This window comes from Acanthopagrus latus, chromosome 4 (assembly GCF_904848185.1).
Source record: "Acanthopagrus latus isolate v.2019 chromosome 4, fAcaLat1.1, whole genome shotgun sequence".
NCBI lineage: Eukaryota > Metazoa > Chordata > Actinopteri > Spariformes > Sparidae > Acanthopagrus > Acanthopagrus latus.
The window spans coordinates 19,368,457-19,386,500 of record NC_051042.1 but is presented as its reverse complement, the minus strand read 5'-3'; the positions used below and the strand labels follow the sequence as shown (position 1 = coordinate 19,386,500).

General features: G+C 40.4%; 1 protein-coding gene across 12 annotated transcripts in view; it reads left to right on the top strand.

The window, feature by feature from the left end:
- Positions 1-18,044, top strand: part of tjp1a (tight junction protein 1a) — a 102,262-nt gene that overhangs the window by 46,967 nt on the left and 37,251 nt on the right. The window contains exon 1 of one of the 12 annotated variants that reach the window (XM_037094488.1): positions 3,140-3,615. The exons of the other annotated variants lie outside the window; for them this stretch is intronic. Within the exon in view, the coding sequence (XP_036950383.1) occupies positions 3,592-3,615 (24 nt within the window). The 5' untranslated portion in view covers positions 3,140-3,591. Of the gene's footprint in view, positions 1-3,139; positions 3,616-18,044 lie in introns of those variants that run through there. 12 annotated transcript variants of the gene reach the window in all.

Genomic DNA, 18,044 nt, shown 5'->3' with positions numbered 1-18,044 from the left:
ACTCTGCTAATCACTGACGTCATCTCATTTTGAAATGATGAGCAAGGTGAACTGTATGTCTGCTTAGCATCGGCACCTTAGCATCGTAATTGTGAGTATGTTAGCATTTAGCTCCGACTAACAGAACAGAACAGAACAGAGCACAGATCAATCACCAGTCCTGTGGCTGAATATGCTGGAGCCTGAACGACTGATAATAATAACTAATAATAATAACTAATAAACAGTTACCAAGTTAAACAGGGGGTCAGGTATAGAGGCAGGAGACGTTCCTGACGAAAAACAGCAGTCAGAGTTATTTGTTCAGTTGATATTTAATCTGAAAATGTAACTTAAAAGCTTTGGGCCGTTTTTATGGTTTTGTCTGGATGTTTTTTCCAGCCTCCCCTCTTAATATTTGTCAAGGAATACAGTGTTATTTTGTTTTCAGTCCATGGTTTTATATTATGGGTGTTGCTTTCGCTTTTGTTACCAAGATAGTACTTCCCTGATTTTATGAATGAATAAATCTAACCTTTAACCTTTAGCCATGTTAGGGGCTTTTCATACGTGAAAGGCCACTTGATTTGTCTTTACTGTTTAAGCACCCACACAAGCCTGAACAATATTGACCTGGGAGCTTACAGGTTGAATTTGAGGGATGCCTGCTAATCCTGTCATATGATACTAATCTGGGCACAAACAGTTGGCCTCTTAAGTAGAGATGTGACATTAGTATACCAATCATTAACGGGTTGAACCACAACTGTTTTTCCTTTGTGGCTTTAAGAAGATTAATATTCTGTGGGTGAAAGTTTCTCAAAATGATTTCCAGTCCCACGAAATGACCAACACCACAACAGATTGCACTAACAAGTATTGCCCGATTAGCCAACGCCTGAAATAGCTTCTTCCTCTGGGCCATAGTTGTACCAAAATGAGTTCCTTCACTACTAGGAAAATTGGTGTTGTCGATTTGTTTATTTTCTTCCGTTTCTTTGTTTTATATTATCTGTCGTTAGCTGAGTTTGAGTTCCCTTGGTTGACTATAATGTGACAAGGATTGATAGAGAACTTCAGTTGGTCCTGTGTGTCCAGGAGGTTTTTATTAGTATGTAGAAACAAAGAGCCTTTGCTGGACCTGCGGGGCAGCCCTGAGTCAACAGGGCGCTGGAGGGATCACACAGCCTCTCGCTGACACCTAACTCATCACAGATGAAAATAGGGAAACAACATCTGCGTAGGAACTTACACCAGTGCAAAATGCTGAACATCAAACCTCACATCCTTCTTATTTATCGTCATGCAGTTGTGTTTATGCTCACGTGGATGCCTGCATGCGCATCAACGGTCAGCTTTATGTTCTCAGGATGTGCACATTATGCTGTTTCACTCTAGATTAGCCTTTTCGCTGCAGGAGAAGCTGGGTTGAGTGAACCTTGTGATACGCTCCAACCAAATCTGGGCCTGCATGTTCGCCTTTGTTTTCCGTGTGCCTGCTCTTCCATGAGCGCACCTGAGCTTTGAAGCTGCCCGTTGCCCGGACTGTGAGCTATGTTCTCTGTGCTTGTGTATGTGAGTGTGTGTGTGGCATAGAGAGAAGAAAAAAAAGAGAGAGAGAGATGCGAGCAGAGAGGACAAAGATAGCTTTGATCACACTGAAGTGTCACTAATGTCTTGCTCCTATCTGTCAGAACATCTGAGGTACCATCACAGGTGTGGGTGAGAGTGAGAGGCCAGCAGCAGAGGAAAGCTACTCTTCGTTGTTAGTTTAAAGGCGATTACCTATATATTCTAGCTTAAGTTTTGTGATTTTTATTGCAGTTTTTTCTTACTATTAGCTTACACCTTAGTCATCATGTTGAACATACTGTTGTCCGCGCTGATTGATCCCGACAGGCGTTTGAGGAGCTTCAGAAGGAGTGAGCGACTTGCATCTATACTAGTATGTACCATCCTCGGGGCATGTTTAACATCGATGTGCCTGTTTTGTGCATGCATTTTTGTGAACCCTTGTGAAAACTGTATATCCCAGTCAAGGTCGTCTTCGACGTACCTTGGGAGTGAGTACGGCTGCAGGTTTTTACAGTTATTCATCTGTCTTGATCCTCTTCTTGACATGACCTGGCCTTTTCTGGAGGTCATCCTCTGCTTGCAAACCCTCAAGACATGTCTGCTTCTCCCGACTAGCCTCGCAGGATTATGTCTGGTGGGAGTTAACCCCTTAGACCACCTACGCCGTGGACTGAGCCCTTCTCCCCACACAGAGGAAGTAATCATGAGAGGAGCTAGTTTGGGGGAATGTGATTGCCGAGTCTGTTTAGAAAAGATGGAGCGAAAAGATAGGGTGTTTCTCTGTGCTCGTATGTGGTCACCGAAGACTTCTGTAATGTCACTGCATCTCCTGTGGCCCACTTTAATATTGCATAAATTCTTTGCCTAACCGAAGTAAGCTGTGAAACAATACGTGCTGAGATTGTTGCATCCTGTGGGTGGGGTTTGGTTTAGGAAGTCATAGGAACTAAACTGAATGGCTTTTGTGGTTTCCTGTGAGGTGAGTTATCAGCCCCAATTCGTCTGTGTTGGGAAATGTTTTCATATAAGGACTCTCTGTTTAGTTTACTTTCCCATTTTGTGAGCCCCCAGAATGGAGTCTCAGTCATCGTCCTTGGTCATGACCAACTTTTTTAAAATATTCTGCTCACATGTTATGGTGTTTAACTGCGAGAGCAGGCTTCCTGTAACCTATTTTACATCGCCCCTTTTTAAGAACAGATTAACAGTTCAGCGGTTTTTTTTTTTCAACACCGACTTGATGTTAAAAGCTACCGCAGTCCTTGTGTAACACCCTAACACAACATTCACCATCAGCTCACGGTGAAAGTGAGCATTCAGCATCAGCAGGGACAGCGGCGTCGCTTCTCCTTATTGTATCCCGGACTTTGTATTCCATGGGATAACAGGGGTGGGCACTTAGTAAGTCGATGATGAAATAGATATAAAATCGGAATTAAATTAAATGACTGATAAAATAATAACACGTAGCACTATGCAATGCAACAGAATAACGTGATTTGGAAAGACTATTTTGATTAAATGGATAATGCCCCCATTCTTCCAAAACGTCGCACCCCTCCGTGCGTGCAGTGGTCCGCTCCGCACAGACACGACACGGCCGTTGCTCACAGAACCGAGAGCTGGGAGAGGTTTACTCAGCCTGCCATTGCAGTGCACCGTCCGGGTGATGTCTACTCTTCCCAACTTTTCATCCAGAGGTTAGCGACGGGACGTCAAAGCAAGGCGGTCATATTTTGCCTTTTTTTTTTTTTTTTCAACTCGAGTTTCTTCCATGACTCGATACCTAACCGGACTAACGTTAGCGTGTCGGGCAACGAAGATAAGATAATGAACTTTGGACTTTCCGGACGGCTTTTCGTGACATGTTTCCCGTCGTCCTGGATAGAATAAAATAACAACGTAGCCCGGCGTGGCGGCAGCTGGGCGAAAAATTCAACTGGAAGGGGAAAATAGCGCACTCACCCAAGTGATTATCAAAACAAAGACACGTACAACTTCTAACCTGCCACTTTTGAAACGGAATAGGCGTGTAAAATGTCCTCCAAAGCTTCAAATAAGGTGGGTACCTGCCTCGCCGGATAATTTTCAAGTGGAAAGTGTGTTTTATTCAAACATGCTGCTGGCTTATCTAGTGTGAATGATAAACCGAGAAGCTAACACAGGCTACATAGTAGGAGTGGTTGTGCTATTGCTATGTAACTTTGCATATATTAGTAGTAGTAGTATAGTAAACTTAATGGTGGTCTGTATGCATGTGCGTGTGTGTGGTTGTATGTAAAAGAGAGAGTGTGTGTTTGTTTTGCTCAGGAGTTACTCTGAAATGCACACCCAGTGACAGAGCCTACAGCCAGCCATGCTGTTTCTGCTCTGCTAGGTTCAAAATAATCTGATTTATACTGGCTATTACTGTTGTTAAGCTGTCACTGATAAGTCAACCAGCTGTGTTCATAGTAAGTCTCGGATCAGCTACCTGTTGATATCTAGAGTCCCAGTCTTAATAGTTTATTAAAACAATGTCAGGATCGAAATGCCCATGGATCTAAAAACCTAACTGAGGCAGAAGGATCCCCCCTTTCAGGCATCCCAGAATATGGCAGACCACACACTACTTTTGATCAAGTCCAGTTTGAGAAAGATTTTGCGTCAGTTTATGTTTCATTATTATTATTATTATTATTATTATTATTATTAGTCAGTGCAAATACTTAATATTGTTTGTAAGGTGATCATAACAACCAGAGATCGTGACCCACCTGCTACCCCTAGTGTGAATCTTTCTTCACAGTCTTATTTTGATTACTTTAACACTAAAGTAAACCTTCAATCAATTGAGAAGTGGCATTTGAGGTCCCTAAAACCCATTTTTGAGAACCACTAGCCTGCAGGCCGTTCCAGCTGTGTGTGGCAGTGCTATCCATTCATCAGTAAAACAAAAAAACACAGCTGGATGAATATCTTTCAGTCCTTGCGTTTTTTAGTTTTGTTTAATATCAGGTAGTTTAGATTATAAGACATAAATGAAACAGTCCCCAAGATTTTGTTGAAAACAAGGTCAAGTCAGGTGTTGAAGCAGTACAGTTCAAAGCATGTACTGTAGTCAGTAGGTAACCTCTGCATTGGCACCCATGCACCTTATGATTGCAATGTCACAACAATTACATGAATTTAGTGATAAAATAGTTTAAGGGAATAGAATTTTAAATGGATCAGTTCTCAGACTGCACTAAAATATTCTCAAACACTGGATCCAGAACTCTTTCGCAATCAAGGGAGTATTTCTTTTTTTCAAACTGACAAGTGAAGAATGCGCTGTGTTTGTCCGATAGAGGAGGTAGTGATATTCAGGTTTGGTTAGTTCTTCCGGTTAGTCGAAACCAGCTCCGTCATGTTAGCTGGTGACGTTATGCTGGCCTTGGTCACACCTCAACGTAGGACTTACTACTGTAGTATGCTAGCTGTTGATTACGAGCCAAGTCTATGGTGGACAGATTAATAATTCCAGCACCTCCTCTTTAATTTCTCATGATTCTCTTTTTGTCTTGGATACCTATGTTTGATAACAATATGTAGTAAGGACATTTTAAACGTTATTTGCTTTGAATTAAAAGTGAAACTGTAAGAGCTGGATGACATTGTAGTGATGTATTACCTTGGAGCAACATAGTTTTCAGTAATGCTCCGCAGTAACATAAGCAGTGATTATCACAATCTGAACAGACAGGCCAAATAGGGAAAGAGCTGAAGGATCTTGTTGTAGACTATCTTTGTCAAAGAGTGAGTTAGCATGGGCACTATCCCTCGTATTTGAGACTATGTCTCCAGTTGCAGCTTTGTAATAAAAGCTTTCCCGGACTGTGTTTGTTCAGAACTTTGAATAGCCAGAGGTGTTTGTTTGTATAAATGTAGATGACATAACACTAAAAGTTGGATCAGATTGTGCTGTCAGTTAGATGAAAAACCAGATTGTAGGAGTGGAAGAAGTCTTATTGTGCATGACTGCTGATGGGTAGGAGAGGCAGCTTATGTACTGGTTGTGATTAGTGCTTGCCAATTTCATGATGGGGAAACACTGAATTCTGAAGTTAGTCCTATTGTTCAGGTGATTACTATTATTTATTTCATATAACTTAAGTGACTGTTGATAAGAAGGGTATATGCCACTAATGAACAACTTTTTATACACAGATATGATTTTTAAAGGCAATAACCAAAGCTGAGCTGACCTGTGTTTCTATAATCCATATTACTCAAGATGTTTTTCCATTGGGAGTTTTTTTCATCAGTTTCTGTAAAAGCAGGATATGTGTTTATATTCAATACTAATTTATTGGCAATTATTCAGTGTTATATATGGTCTCCCAGTGAAATCACAATGTAGTAATACACCTGTACTATGTTATCATTGTAAGTTATCTAACAGGATTAGCAGCATTACCGTTTTTTCTTGCATAAACAATTCTGAGATATATTGATGTCAAAAAAAGGTCCTCTTATTATTAAGGTCCTGTTGTTATTTTGTCTTTGCATTTTGCCCAGCTGTAAAAGCCTAGCAGAGCTGTGTCTCCTTTAAAACACAAGACCCAGTAGTGGCTTGTATTTTCAAGGGTCACTGCACTGATTACCAACAGTGCAAAGACAGTAGACTCATTAAGTAACCAAATGCTGCTCTTAGCGAGACAGACTTGCCCTGACAACATTTTGTGGTAACAGATTTCATCATACGTTGTCAGAAATAATCAGTTTAACAAGTGTAACTTTCCTTACGCTGTGTAAGCTTTTTCTGTGGTTCATTGCTCAATATCCATATATTAACTCCCACCTGATAAATTGTGATAAACTGCCAACACCAGTATTACTCATACAGCTACAGTTAATGATAAACAGGAATGAAATGGTGCAGTGCTGTCTGGAGTAGAGTAACAACTGTGGGTGTGTTGGCTTCATGTATCAGAGGTCAGTAATGCTATTATTGCGCAGAAGTGTGTACTTAGTAAGTGTGTCATCCGGTTAGTATGATTTTTCAGTTGTGCTAAGTTGTAGGTTATGAGGACTTTGGATAAAACAATTTGGGTGAATAGAAATAAAACACTTGTGAAGTTGAAGGGGGTTTTCAGTTTGTAATGGTAGACCTACAATACAAAATAACAGTTTATGTTAATTACTGTTTAGAGGAGGATGTGTTTCCATGAAGACGGAAAGGGAAATATCTTTCTGTTCGATGCCAGAGTTCCTATTATGGCACCAAGGACAGTGCTCTCAAAAAGCTGGGTGTAAACTAGCCTACTTCAGCTCAGGAAATCTTGAATTTGAGTGGTAGTTAAAAAGACACAAAGAAGACAGTGATGCCATGTTGGTTGACCAACATTTGATAAGCAGTGGAGTAACAAAAAGTAAAATCATATTAATTGAAAGACAGAATAAAAGAATGGAATTTAACAGTACATTTGATAGATTTTGTTATACACTGTTTTATAAATTAATCAATCCTTCAACTGATGTAAAACTGGTGGAACACAACATTAATCCACTGAAGAGTTGACATAACTCTTCTTCCCAGTAAATACTGTCCTCATTTTTTGTCTTTGGCCTTCAGCCAGTCTCGCTTACATTTGTGAATGCAAGAGGACGAAACATAATTTAGAACATCAGCAGTCCTTCCAGCCTCCAGACTTGTATTTAGAGAAAGAACAGTATGAAATAAATGGAAAGCGCATTTGGATGAAGGAGGTTGTATTAATTAGACTTGCACAGCAGGCCAAGAACAGCCTCTGTTTTGCTTTGATGATTACACATCTCCATTTACATCAATGAAGGAGGGAAACGTAATTAGAGGACCAAGTGCTAGGAAGAGGAAAAGAGTCCTGGTGGTGTTTTTGTTCTGTGTCCTAGGCTCCCTGTCCTGCCTGGAGAATCAGGGCTGATGTGGAAAATGATAAACAGAGTGTGGAACAGCTAATATCTGGCATCTGCGAGAAGGAGTTGCGACATCCGTTTATAAAGCACTTATCCAATCTGCTGTTGATGCACTTCTCAAAGGGATTTAGATGCCAATATTTAAATACAATAAATGTAACTTATAAACAAACAAGGGCTTCACGATTATGGATTTCTTGGAGCTGATACGATAACTGCCCACTTTTCATGGCTGATGGCAATAAGATAAACAGTAGTTTATATTTCTGTAAATTACTAAAGACTGTATAACCTGTAGTTTGTGCACACCTGAGGGTAAGAAGCTTAGAGGCAATAAGCAAAGATGGATGCCTTAATATTCCACAGATGTAAGATTTGTTGTATTCAAACTCATTAATGTCCAACCTACTGTCTCTAAATGTGGAGATGCTGCGCTTGTTAAGTCAGTGAAAGCATTTAGGCTCTGCATCATGGACTTTATCTAGCTCTATCTGCTAGAATTTCACCAATACCAGTAAACAGCTTGTAAAAAAAACACCACCACCTCCACATCTTTAGGGCAACACAACAGACACTGACAGCTGACATGCACCTTTCTTTTTATACTACTTTGGGTATCTGCATTTATGGACACATTCTTATGTTAGGCTACATATGGACAGTTGGCACAGAACTTCACAAAAAGTGTGGCGCCATGCAGATGCAGACAGAATAAACTGGTTTAGAGTAGGACTATAAAGATATCAGATTTTCACTACGTGATTATCCTGACCAAAAGAATTCATGATAATATTATTATTGCAATATCTACCTGCACTGCAAATCAAAAGCTGTGGTGCTAGCTAACTAGTTACTGTATCTTCTTATTTTTCCATTTAATCATGGGCAGTAACCACCGTTAAGGCACATTACCATCACCACCATGATAAAGTGAGAGCAGAAGGAATGGAAATCCTTTAAGAGCCACTAGATTATACGTATGATGTCATCATCACGTATTATCATATGTGTAATACAACACAACATCATTATTTAATTTTCATGATTATTCTCAGTGCTGGTATATCAGTATTAAGATTAACACCCCTTGTCTTGAGAGAAATTATTTCGAAGGATTATTAAACATGCACTAAGCAGTGTAAAGAAGGATTTTAGAATACAAAAGCAGAGGTCGATCATATCACAGGGAACCTTGGTCAGAAATGTCACAGGGAACACGCAGTACTGTAGACAGCAGCCACTGCCCAGCATTATGAAGGAACAGCAAAGAGCTTCCAGTTACAGCCTCAGTGTAAAAATAAAGTGAGAGGCAAAGCACACCAATACTGTGTGCAGCACACAAACCCTGTCACTTACTCATGCTCACAGTAACAGGCGAGTCTTTGATTGTCAGCTTTTGATTCTGAGTCCTCCCCGCCCTTTAGGAGAGCAGGTGTAGACTGTCTCTGTGTATAAGATGAGAGGGCTGCCAGTTGCCCATATTGAAGACAGCAGCCGGGGGCCTGTTGGTTCAGCTGGGCTTCAGTTTTTTGGCTACTTTTTCCATGGCTGTGACCTATCTTTATCTGAACACAATATGTGTTCATGTAATTTATTTAGATCATGAGAGGAATAACTCAAATGTACTAATTCCAGATACCCAGATTCGATATGTTTGACTGCTAAAGGAAGACCAGTTTTTCAGAGAGAGAAGACAGTGGTTGATGATAATAAAGGTGAGCTTTTTTACTGAAGTATCACCTCTTGATAAAAACATTGAGAGAAAGCAGCTGTTTGTGTTGTTTCAATGCCAGGGGACTCTGGAGTGCGGCAGTTATCAAGGACATCTGACCTGCTTATCCCCTCATCCCTGGAGGGAAATCCAGGGCAGATACACACAGCTGGAGGCAGGTGGATAGCAGAGAGAGAGAGAGAGAAAATGAAGGAAAACAGAAAATGCCTTGTGAGGGAGGAGGTGATGTGAGGAGGGGTTATTGGAGGGGTGAAATCGAGAAAGGAAGGAGTGGGAGGGAGAGATGCACCGGCTATAATCTGAGTCACATGGCAGATCTTAAAAAGACTGCCTCTCTCGCCTATAATCACGGCATTACGGCTCTTGGGCTTTTTCATGTTATAAAGCATATTATAACACATATTAATATTTATTTCTGTTAGATTCAGCTGCAGCAGCAGAATTGAGTACTACTTCAGTCAGAGTACTACAAAGATGAGACGAAACCTCGTTAATAAATCTACACATTTTATTTAGCTTTGACCACGCATAACATATGTTAAGAGGGTGAAGGCTGAAGGTTATCTGCTTTAATGAGACATCAATATGAACCCTTCCTACACTTCAGTTCAGTGGTATCTAGCTGTGATTTTCTGGAATAACATGGGTGTGGTTCTAAATTGTTAGTCATTTGCTCAGCTCATTACCAAAATTGGTGTCTGAAGAAAATTACACAAGAAGTGGTCAATGTAGTCAAATAATCATCATCAGTATTACATACTCTGATCTTCAGTGCCAGATTGGAATACTTGGTGGCCACATTTGGAAGTTTGTTGATGCAGAAAGTCATGCTTTCAACTGAATTTTTATCGATGGTCATATTTGAGTTTGACTTAGCTGAATCAGCTTTCAAGTGGACTTAAATCTGTCAGGGTAAATTGAGCTTGCCAGATGTGCTGTGGCTGTGTGAGGCTAGAGCAGCAGGGTGTCAGAACCAAAAACACCTGAGAATGGAGTGAGCACTCGTCTGCACAGGAAATCCATAACACATTTCTCTGCTGTGAGCTGTGACAGAGTATATCATGGAGTGACTACTGGGAGACCAGGCAGGGATTCACTGTAAATTCAACCTACACCTATGCTTGGAACACATGGATCACTGGAGTGAAATAATCTGCCACCTTTCACTCGCTCGTGGATATTTTTGATTGAGATGGACGGATGGAAATGTCACATAACCCTGAGTCTTGGCTAGTCGCTTGCTCCTTATCAAACAGCCATCCTGGCAAAAGCTAGGGCACTCCAAGCCAGCCCTGCATCCTTTCTGGCAGGGCAGGGCAGGGCAGGTCTCTGCAGGGATTTATCATTCCCACTGCAGGCACAGGGGATTTGACACAGGGTGTTTTGTGTGTGTGAGACGGAGAGAGAGCAAGAGGGAGAGACGGTGAGAGGAAGAGGGAGAGAGAGTGCAAGTGGCAGCCGTGGCTCAGCTGGTTAGGGAGGAGAGAAAGGGGCTGGAACAGATTCATCCCAAGGCTTGTTGCCCTACATGCCTTTACACACACATTTACTTATCTTTTGCAGTGTTGTATAGCACTGCCTTTTCTGTCTGAGAAACAGTCATCAGCCTGTCTGCTGTCTCAGATGATATAAGGCATAATCATTACTAGCAGTATATGTGTGTAAATTTTCCAGGTCTTAGACACCCGACGAGGGTGTATGTTTCTCTTTGACACCTTTTCAGACTAAATCTGCTTTTAAATCATGCACCGTCGTCTAGTTGATAATACAGATGTTTTGCCAGCTCAATATGAATATGAAATCTGTCTCCCTCCACATTTGATAAAACAGCATGCGCCATTTAATTGATTGTTTCTCACTGTCCTTTCTCTACATATTTGTTCCATTTTCTCTCGCAAGGTGAAAAAAAAGTGTCTCATTACATCAACCTGTGTATGACAGGAGATGTGTTGTTTTTTACAGTATGCCAAGAAATGTCATCATCTTTAGAAAAAACCCTTAAACCTGCTGTTTTCTGCTTTGCACGTTGATTTGCCTAAGCCGGTACAGTTGAAACGTTGCCTGCAGTCAAATAAAGTTCAAGAACTATAATCCAGTGAGCAGATACTCTGCTTTTTACTTCTTGTAAATCTGCTTTACTGCACCTTGCCTAAATATAGGATTGGATGTGATCTCAACTACTCATGAAGCAACTGAATGTGATCACATGAGACAGAACACTAGATAACAGACATGACAGACTCATATACACCGTTATTATAATACACTGTAATGTTTTATTATAGGCTAATGGTGTTCCCTTATGGAAAAAGGCTTTGCTCCTTTTGTTGCTGTTTTTCATACAGTCTTGAATCTTTCAGACGTGATTCTCTGAATACAGTGCAGCTGGGGTGTCTTGAGGTGTGGCCATGGGTGCCTCAAGATTTATTATATTATTGTTCAGTCACTGTTGTTTTTAAAGAGATCTGAGCACAATTCAAAAATTGGTGAAAGTACTTGTTTGGTTTTATGTTTTCAAACAAAACCATTGTCTTCAAAACTCTTGGTTGAGGATTTTTCAGCATCAGTTGTCAGAAAAAGACTGACAGATGAAAAGATAGAGTCAAAAGACATGCCAATACATCTCAGCTCTCTACTCAGTCTAAGGCTGCATTTACTGTGGCATTACTTGTTCCCATAGTGCACATACTGTTTATATTGAGGGTCAGGTGGCATGGGGTGCTATGACAAAACATAAACCTTTAAGTGGTACTGTGGTCTAAAACACTTCAGGAACCCCTGGCCACTAGAGTTGCAAATCTATATCAATTTCAAGTTGTACATTTGCTGATCTACCATATTGAATTCTAGCATTTAGTGTTAATAAAGCAATATATTTCTAGTCTATAATGAGTTTAATTTCTGCCAGGTCATAATATTATATAAAATAGTTTTATTACCATTTGTTCAACCAAAAACTGTTTTCATTTCTTTAAGGGTTATTATTGATTACATTAATATAAACGTTTATCGATGCTGTGAGAAATAAATGATAACGTGAGATGGTTATTATACAGTAAAAATCCATTACCATTGCAACTCTAACACTGCCATAAAGCATCAAACATGTGTGTTACTGTCTCTGAAAATAGATTAAAGATATACACCATCGCTCTTTTCATCCCACAACTGTTTAAAGTACAGATTTGGGAAGTAAAACCCAAAATAAACAAACAGCAGATAGCAACTCCAGCATGACAGCAAGGGTTAATGAGTGATGCAAGGAGAGGCACATTGTTTCACATCTTTGCCAGTGTACATGATTCACACCTGTGAAGTGTGGCTTTTGGGGCAAAAAAGAAAAAAAGAACACTACCACAGATATAAACAATATACTACAGACATTACAGAAGTATTATGAAAAGAGATCAAAGGAAGGCTTTGATGCAGGTTGTGTTTACAGATCTATTTAGCAGTCAGTCTGATTTAAACTGCTTAATGTCAGCCTACTTGATGAAAAACTGCACTATTCTGCTGTACTTTTTTGGATACAGAGAAGTAAAGGACTTGGATCAGGACAGTACGGATGTGTCCCCCTCACTCCTGAAGGCTACGGTTAATTGTGTTCTCTCACTGTATGTTTGCAACAAGATGAAATTGCCACGTTACAGGTTTGCAAAATGTGTTCTTTGCACTATGTAATTAGTTCAATCAGTGCATCGCAGCGTGTAAGATTCCTGTCCTTTGGGCTGCTCAGGAGTTCTTTTTTAGATGTCATTAGAAGTCATTTATGTGTTATCTTTCTGTGCTTGTGCATCTCGTTAAAGAATTCATGCACCCCCCTCCCTATCTCTCATCTCTGGGGGGAATGGTAATTATGTTGCCAGTTAAGTGCTGGGAAATGGCCGCTCCAACAGTAACTCATTAATTCACTATAGATTCTGCCCCACAACATGCCTATTGTAGCCAAGTCCTCAGAAGGCTTGGGAATGCCATTGAGTGGGCTTGGCCCCTTGTTTTTATGGCACCATGTGACTCTACAGACTGTGAGTTGTGGTTCAGAGTTGTGTAGTTTTAAAGATGTCGTGCAACTTGAAATTTAAATTTTTTTTTGTTTGTTTTTTTTGTTACTACAGTGCCAAAGTTTCTGTTTCAACATTCAAATGCTGCGGCTCTTATCCCATTATCAGGGATAGTCTTTGCTTTTACATTACGACAGCATTGTCCTTGCTGGTAGTGGCTAATTTTAGTCATCCTGTGTGTGCTGGGGAGACAGGCAAACATGAGCAGACTGAAAGACCCCTTGCTGAATCACCCCTTTGTTTAACTTGTGTGTCTGTGTGTTTGTGTTTGTGTGTACATGCTTGCTTGCCCATGAGGTACAGTGAGTTTCAGCCATGTCAGACCCGACCTTAGTCAAAAGCATCCTTTAAACACCCCAAGAATTTTAATGTGATGGTTTCTTGATGTATCACAGCACAACATGGACATTCATATAAGCCCTTAAACCCTTTGCTGCTTGTCCTTTGTCTTTTAACAACCTGTGACACTTTGCATTCCCATGAGCTATTCCAGCCTGATACCAGCTGAAAGACACACATGAACGATTTTGAGCTGCCCATGAATGCTACAGCATCAGGATCAAAGGATTGCAGGGTTGTAAATGTACCATCCTTTGTTTTTTGATGGTTAATTGTAACTGTTAGGTATTTTAAAGCAGTATGACCCAAATGTTATTTTTAAAACATCAGCTCATTATATATTTTTTTGCCTCACTTCTAATGTGTGGTTTAATTAACAGAGATTCTGGACTCATGTATATATACAAGACTTTGGGTTAATTGCATGATTAAACTTCTGGAGAGATGTTAAGGGCCTTTGTAGCTAATCAGTCTAATTATACAGGGATTCGATTACAAGTAAAATTAGGTCAGCAAGTGATTTAAAGTGTTGGTAATTCGATACATTTTGTTTGTTGTCCACCCTGGACCACAGCTTTTGAGGTACTTTACTTTATAAAATTAACCTCTTGTGGAAAAGTGCATCACAACATATGGCAGCATATTGCTTTAGGTAAACATAGTCAGTAACTTGTATGCATTTATAAACCACGACAATAATCACTATTGTTGTCTTGGCCAGACAGTTTTTCTTTTTACCACGCTTTCACTGTCATTGATACTTGTGACTGATACTTTTGTATTGTGGTTCTCTGGTATTAAATTGTCCCTGTAAGAGTCACTCTATGTTATCACATTGTTGTTGATATGTGATGGATAAAAGACTCAAAATGAAATAGAAATATCCAGAGAGTGAAGAGGAAAAGGTGAGGGAAACCATTTGGAATGAGAAACAGGCAGAGTGAGAGCGTCAGGCCTTGTCTTCTTATCTGCACATTCCTAGAGTGTGTGTGTGTGTGTGTGTGTGTGTATTTGGATGATGGGAGGGGTAGAGTGGGAATACTGATAGTGTGTGAACGCTGATTGGTTGAATCCAAAGGTTGCAGTGCTGGTTCTAGTTATCATTCTCAATGTCTTGGCTTATAGTGTGTTTCCACAGACACAAAAACAAAACACTTGAGTAGAGTGGGCGTATGTGTTTTTTGTTTTTATACAAGTCCTTGAGTATGCCTTCACACAGTCTACCAGAAACAGCAAGTGTATCACCTGGGTTTTTATAGCTTTCATGCCCCCCTCCCCATCTGTGCTCCTTCATATCAGCTCACATAACAAAAGATACCAGCAGATAAGTACAAGTGTGATATGCCATTTAGTGCTGATAACAGTTGCTTTTATATATATCAGTCAGACTCTACTCATGAAACAATTTCCTCCCATGACTTTCTAATCAACAGAGGCCAACCAACCTTGACCCCTTTTGAGATTGTTAATTTGGTCTGATTATTGTCTAATTAGAGGGAATATAATCCCTCTAATTAGAGACGTATTCTTGCATTAGATGTATGTCATTGGGTATCAGTTCAAGCCTAGGACATATGCCATCCCCACCTGAGCCTGCATAAACCAACAGAGGAAAAAGAACACGCCATTTTAGCAAAACATGATTTTGCAAACACACATGACTTGTGTAAGATGAGGCCTGGAGTGATAACAACTCTCTGAGAAGCTATGTGAAACTTTGAAGTTAAACCCACAGCTTGAACAGAACCAGTGGGAAGGATTTTAGAAAAGTCAGAATCCCACCAGAAGTTACTATTCTCCTCTGTGACCTCAACACTAGCTGTCTCTCTAGGCGGAGAACATTTTTTGTGGTTGAGCACAGATGACTTTGCTGCTGGATAAGCTGCACATGAGATCCTAGCCTAGCCTAGCTGTGTGTCTGGGTCAGTGGATAGCAGTGAACAGATCAGCTCTGTGGAACTGCAATGTGTTTAATCAAAAATTATATTCCTCATCATGTCTGTGGAAGAATATTACTTGTTATTTTGCTTTGGGTTTTGTGAATATTGAGCTTTTTACATAAAGTTGTTTATGCTGATTAGTTTACTGATGAACAAATATCAAGGATCACTGATCCTTGTACTTTTTTTGATTTTGATTTTAATACCTTCACTTGAGTGCTGAGTGGGTGAGTGCCGAAACTGTGTTCTTCTTGCTTTGTCAGTTACAAAACTGTCTCACAGTGTTTGATTTGCTTCAGTAAGTTAAGCACTTTATTTGGAGTAATTGATAAACAGAGACTTTTAATGCATCAGTGATAACTTGTGATGCACAGTGATATTGGGACACTACAAACCAATAAAAGCTTTAAATTACATTTCTTTGTCAATGGCTTTTTTGGAGTCAGAAAGGAAAAAGGGTTTGGAGAGGGGTCACATGCTTTACCAGGAGAGCTACACAGGCTTTCAATGAAATTTCGGCATTGGCCTAAAGTAGAAAAGTTCTGCCAGTATGACAGGCTGATGAGATGATGCTCCAAACAAACGATGCAAACGATGCAACTGTTGACCAAGTAGATTTTGAATTTTGCAGAGTGATTGTTTCATTTTTAAAGGATTGTATATCTGTCTCTCAAGTGGGCCATCATGAAAGCATTGGAAGATACCATAAGCGTACGATTTTCAGCAAAAATCCAATATCCTTACATTGTGTCAGTTCTAATCTTGTCTTGCGGAGAGGTGTACCTCGGAGATAACAGGTGGGTTTGATTTAGTGTGCGAGATGATAAAATGGCAAAGATTTTTTTTTTTTTTTACCACTGTAACAATACACAGAGGTGATGGGTGGGGAATGAAGCCATATAATGCGATAGATACGATATCGATGTGAAGCCGTCAGTGGCTGATTAAGCACAATCACAACTACTATTTTATCTAGTTGTTTTCAGAGGTATTTTCTCTCCACAAAATGATGGGATCACATGTGCCTTAAGCTTTTTATAAAAGTTACTTACCATCAGCTAGTTGGCAGGCAGCTGAAACAGTAAGACATGTGTAAGACCCATGCTGTAGGAAACGTGCCTGCTGACATGATAGTCTCAGTTTTTCATCCGTCTATCTGCCCGTCCGTCCAACCGTCCATCCATCCTTCTCGCTCTGTCTGCTCTCATGAGACAGCAGCAATAGACTTCAGTTGGAAGCATGGCTCAGATTAACGTTTTAATCCAAAAGCCTGGATTATAGGTTTTGTATTTTATTCCTACCCTCACTATTCTCGCAGTGACTCTGTGACAGATAGTCTTCAGTCAGAGGTGTGTGTGTGTGTGTGCGTGCGTGTGTGTCACTGTGTCTGCATGTGAGAGTGTGTATGTTATGCTAAGGAAAGTCTTGATGGAGGGCTTTTCAGGGAGCCGTATGACAGAGAAGAGCTGCTGTTTGAGACTAATTAACTCAAGCATATTTGAGCACGTCAGCACAACAGTACATCATTGCTGACTGAGGCTCTACATCATCATCATCATCATCATCATCATCATCATCATCATCGTCTTCTGCCTATTGGCCGCTTGCCCTCATCTGCACACCCATGTGTGCACACACTTGCAGCCCTCTCTCCCCCCATCATAGCCACAACCTGCCCTAAAAATGACTACTGCTGAATTAATCTGTTTAGTAATGAAGGTGATGGCAAATATTTAGTTTGGTTTGTTATTTCACGTACACTTCACATGAAATCAGGGTTGTATGCTAATCTGAAAGAAAGAATGGAAAGGCTTACATTGATAGTGTTGTGTTGATGCTCTTGTATGTGTTCGCCCTTGAGTGAATGCCCTCGAGAAAGAGCATGTGCGCATGTCTCTTATTATGTGTCGTTGGAGTGTACTGTTCTTTGCTTTGGGCCCAGTATCAAGGAAGACACAGTTCCCATAGATCCAGTTGCTCCTGTGTGGAGGAGAGCTGCTGGAACAGGGTGGTGGTATATCGGAGTTGCCAAACTAAATGTTTGTGTCAACTCTAATCTTTCCTCCAATACTTTCATCTACCCAGGTGTTGCTGTTGTTTTGAGCACTCCGCAGCACAACAGAACGTCATGTCAGCTGTGTGTATTTGTGTAAAAAATGGCTTGATTTCTATGTTAATATGAAGTATTTGTGTTTGTGCATGAGCGTGTTTCCAGTAGTGCCTGATATCCATGAGAGAAAAAAACAAAGACCAACTAGGAACAACAGCGTGACGTCAATGTATTTGAATAAAACACAATGAGATGAATCAACTGCTTGCCCTCTGGACTAAGACGTTCTTTAGGTTGCAGGTCGTACGATGAGGTGAGCCATACTAGGAGGAATTTTCAATAGTGTGCACAGGGATTTCTCTGGACGCTGGAGCTATTTCCTGCAAACAGGAAGTGGAGTGTTTTCCTGTGGGTACTGCGGCTGCTCTTGCTTACATCCTGCCTCAGGCTAT